General features: G+C 32.8%; 1 protein-coding gene across 1 annotated transcript; it reads right to left on the reverse strand.

The window, feature by feature from the left end:
- Positions 1-2,492: 2,492 nt before the first annotated feature.
- Positions 2,493-3,222, reverse strand: LOC133850614 (uncharacterized). Its single transcript, XM_062286740.1, has 3 exons — positions 3,087-3,222; positions 2,834-3,019; positions 2,493-2,773 (listed from the first exon to the last, which is right to left on the reverse strand). Exons 1-3 carry the CDS (start codon positions 3,142-3,144, stop codon positions 2,553-2,555), a joined length of 465 nt encoding a protein of 154 aa, XP_062142724.1. The 5' UTR covers positions 3,145-3,222; the 3' UTR covers positions 2,493-2,552.
- Positions 3,223-3,615: the final 393 nt, after the last annotated feature.

Raw genomic sequence — 3,615 nt, forward strand, 5'->3', positions numbered from 1 at the left:
GGAATAAAGGAAAACGGTTGGCGATAAGTGCTGAATGTTGAGGGTACTTCACCAGGTTGCTATAAGTCTACCCTTAAATAGTTAACAGCTGGCATGAAGTCATCGCGATTGACCGTCTTTCACAGATTAGCTTATCATTTAAGCAATGTGCGCTGTAAAGGCGTTTGCTTGTATTACTCAATAGTTCGAATTCCAAATACTCTTTGCTTTTGAGGCAAAACAATAAAAAGTTCTATAATCTACTATCTTGGATTTTTTCAAATTTAGTTGCTGCTTACTTTTAAAATTTAATTTCAATGGATAAAATTAAATAATTGCCCACTTGGGTGGAATATTTAGATATCAAATATCTGTCTATCAAATATTATGTACTATATTTGAATTGATAACGATAACTATATTTAATTTGAAAAACAAAAAAACGTGGTCGTTATTTAACTGAACTATAATATGGTTTTGATATACTGGAAAAAATTTACTCCAATAGTTTTTTAGTTTATTTTAAGTATACTTTCTCAAAGCGCAAAAGAAACTTGTGTTATAATTCAACAAAATTTAAATGCAAAATTTAAATATTCATTGTATAAATTATTTTTGTTTAAATCATTTTAGCTGTCAAGACAAGGCCGAGAATAGATGCAAGAATGGTAAAGCTACTCTTGCTAAAAGTTCCAGCAGGATTACGATTGCACAGATCCCAATCACAGACATGACAATTTTGGTACCAAGTGTTGCTGTGACTGATGTTAAGCTTCAGTTCGCACACATATATTGCCGGATGAAAGCAGCCCAGAAACTCATGGGTTCTAATATTGGCTGCAAATCGAGAGATATTTGTAAACTCTACAAAACAAAACTATACAATTTGAAACTTACACGGGTTGAAAGCGTAGGTGAGATTCATGCACTTGAACTTGTCGCTATGAGCAATAAAGCACACATCTGCATGCATTGTTGCTAACTAGAGACTTGAGGCATTTGCTGTGGCATCGTTGCAGACTTGTTGACTGGGCTGCAGACAGGAATCGAGTGTATCACAGCTTAAGCAGGTCAACGAGTTGGCTAAATAAATATATTTATTTGTTGAAGTGTTCACTACTCACCAGACTGAAGTCCCAAGATCGTCACGAGCAGCACACTTAAAATAACTTTTTTCTACATTTTATTCACACACACGTATGTTAAGAACACAAAAATATCACAGACTGAATTATTTTACTACAACCCCTTGGGTTTTGTTAACAAAGATATTCCTTAACAAAATTATTGACGATGCTTATATAAAATAGCAGAAGTATCTATGTTATAAGCCTGCATTTCTTGCAAACCTGATAATAGTTTCAATGACAACAATTTTGTGAACCACCATTTCTTTATGACGTTTTTGAGTATCAATTTTCAAAGGTATTGATAACAGCACATGATAAAGGCACATGGTTATTCGGTACTTTACCGTTTTAAAAGAAATTTGTTAACCGTTTTGGCTTATCTATATTTCAGACTTAGTAATCGAGAACAATAATTCAATTGAACTCACTTAATAACCTAATTTAATAAACACTTCTATAGCGACAATTTCAAGTATTCATTTATTACGACAAATTGCTTTAAAGCCCTTTTTATAATACCTTAATAGACTAAGTATTATCTAGCCCAAGTATTGGATAAGGTTACAATATTTCAAAAGTAAATCATTATTGAAAGTATATATGAATATTTTAAATTTTTGTGCTCTATATTAGATTTGTTGTAAGTTAGTAAATACCTTTTACTTATTGCATATGTGAATTAAATTAGTATTCTATTGTATATAAAACATACATATAACAAAAGTGCTTTTGATTCTGTTGGACAATTTCAAAATAAAAACAATTTGCTTAGTGAGCTATCAGACTATCATAAATAAAGTTAGCTCCTGATAATACAGTGTTATTTTAATATACGCTTGTGACTCATTTCAATATCTAAACAAAACAAGAAAGCTATAATCGAGTGTACTCGACTTTGAGATACCCGTTGAACTTTTTAAATAAAAGCAAAAATGTGTGGTATTCATTTTAAAATATAATCAATTAATAGTCTACAAAAAATTAAACATTTGCCAAAGGCTATAATTGGTATAATGTTCGATTATTATAAATTTGCTGGGGGGAAGTGGGAAAGACTGACAGGCTGACATACGGCTGGCTGTTGACGCTGATCAAGAATATGTATTCTTTATAGAGTCTGAGATGCCTCCTTCTGCCGGTTACATACATTTCCTGAAGGCACAAACTTATATTACCCTTCTACCCTATAGGTAGCGGGTATAACAAAAACTATTAATATTGCTTATCAATACTTTCTAATAGAGTCAATAATTTGAATACTTACTGCGGATAAAAACGATTAGAAAAATTTGCCAAATTTGACGAATCAGTATTTAAATTCCCAACTATACATCTTACCAAACATTCCTCAATGAATGGAAAAATAAATTACAAGTATTCAAATATATTTTCGACAAATATTTTATTTGAATTGTGTTAACAAATTCAATAATTAAATTAATCTTAAAGCGATCGCAGCTTAACCAAGAGCAAAGCCACAACAGAGCCAATCATTGTGTAAGAACTCTTGCTAAATGTGCCAGCTGGACTGCGATTGCAGTAATCTGTGGTGCAAGTAGTGCAAGTTTTGGACCATGTTGCACTGTTGGTGGCATTCAATGTCAGACTGCAGACTGGAATTGACTCGTGGAAGCACCCCAGAATCTCGGATTGTTTGCTATTGTCTAGAGATTAATGAATTATGAGTTAACTCCAATTTACTTGATTCACAATTAACAACTTACTTGATGCGATGAAATGGGTGAGGTTCATGCACTTGAAGGTAAGGCTGCCATTTACTTGTGGCACATCGCTGTGGATGGTGCTCAGCCAAGCACTTGTTGCATTCGCCGTTGTGTTGCTGCAAGTTTGAGTGCTGGGATTCTGGCAAGATTGAGGCGTATTACAGCTGTAGCAGGTTAGAGAGTTGGCTAAATTCATAAAATTCATAAAATATTATGGAAATATTCTTTTCAAGCACTCATCTATATTTCTCACCAAACTGCAGACCCACAAAAGCCACAAGCACCAAAGATAAAGTCACTTTTGTCCACATTTTGTATTAATTTCTTTTTTTTTGAAGAGCGAACACAACTGTGCTGTTAAAGAACTTTATTCAGACTGGGTTAGGCAAAGCACTCAGTACTTTATGTATGTTAAGCTTGCACATATATAAACGCGATAAATAGAGTTTATGGTTCATAATATAGCGATAAGATTAAATAGATTTGAGTCAGCTTGCATTTGAAGTGTGATGACCAATCCAAGAGGTAAATTCCTCAATAGTGTGGTCGGAAATGTTCTATAAACATTACATACTGTTACACATACTGTTTTCCCACAAAACAAACAATTCAGGAAATAATAAAAGAGCGACATTTATTTTTTTCCCTTCACTTTTATCGCTTACGCTTAAAATAAAAGAGTATCAAGAGTATCATTGTTTTTATTGGTATATCAAAAAAATACAAAATAGCGAAACTAGAGCGCTTGAATCTGATTTGAAAATATTACATAATATTGCAAC

The sequence above is a fragment of the Drosophila sulfurigaster genome, chromosome 2L, assembly GCF_023558435.1.
Source record: "Drosophila sulfurigaster albostrigata strain 15112-1811.04 chromosome 2L, ASM2355843v2, whole genome shotgun sequence".
Classification (NCBI taxonomy): domain Eukaryota; kingdom Metazoa; phylum Arthropoda; class Insecta; order Diptera; family Drosophilidae; genus Drosophila; species Drosophila sulfurigaster.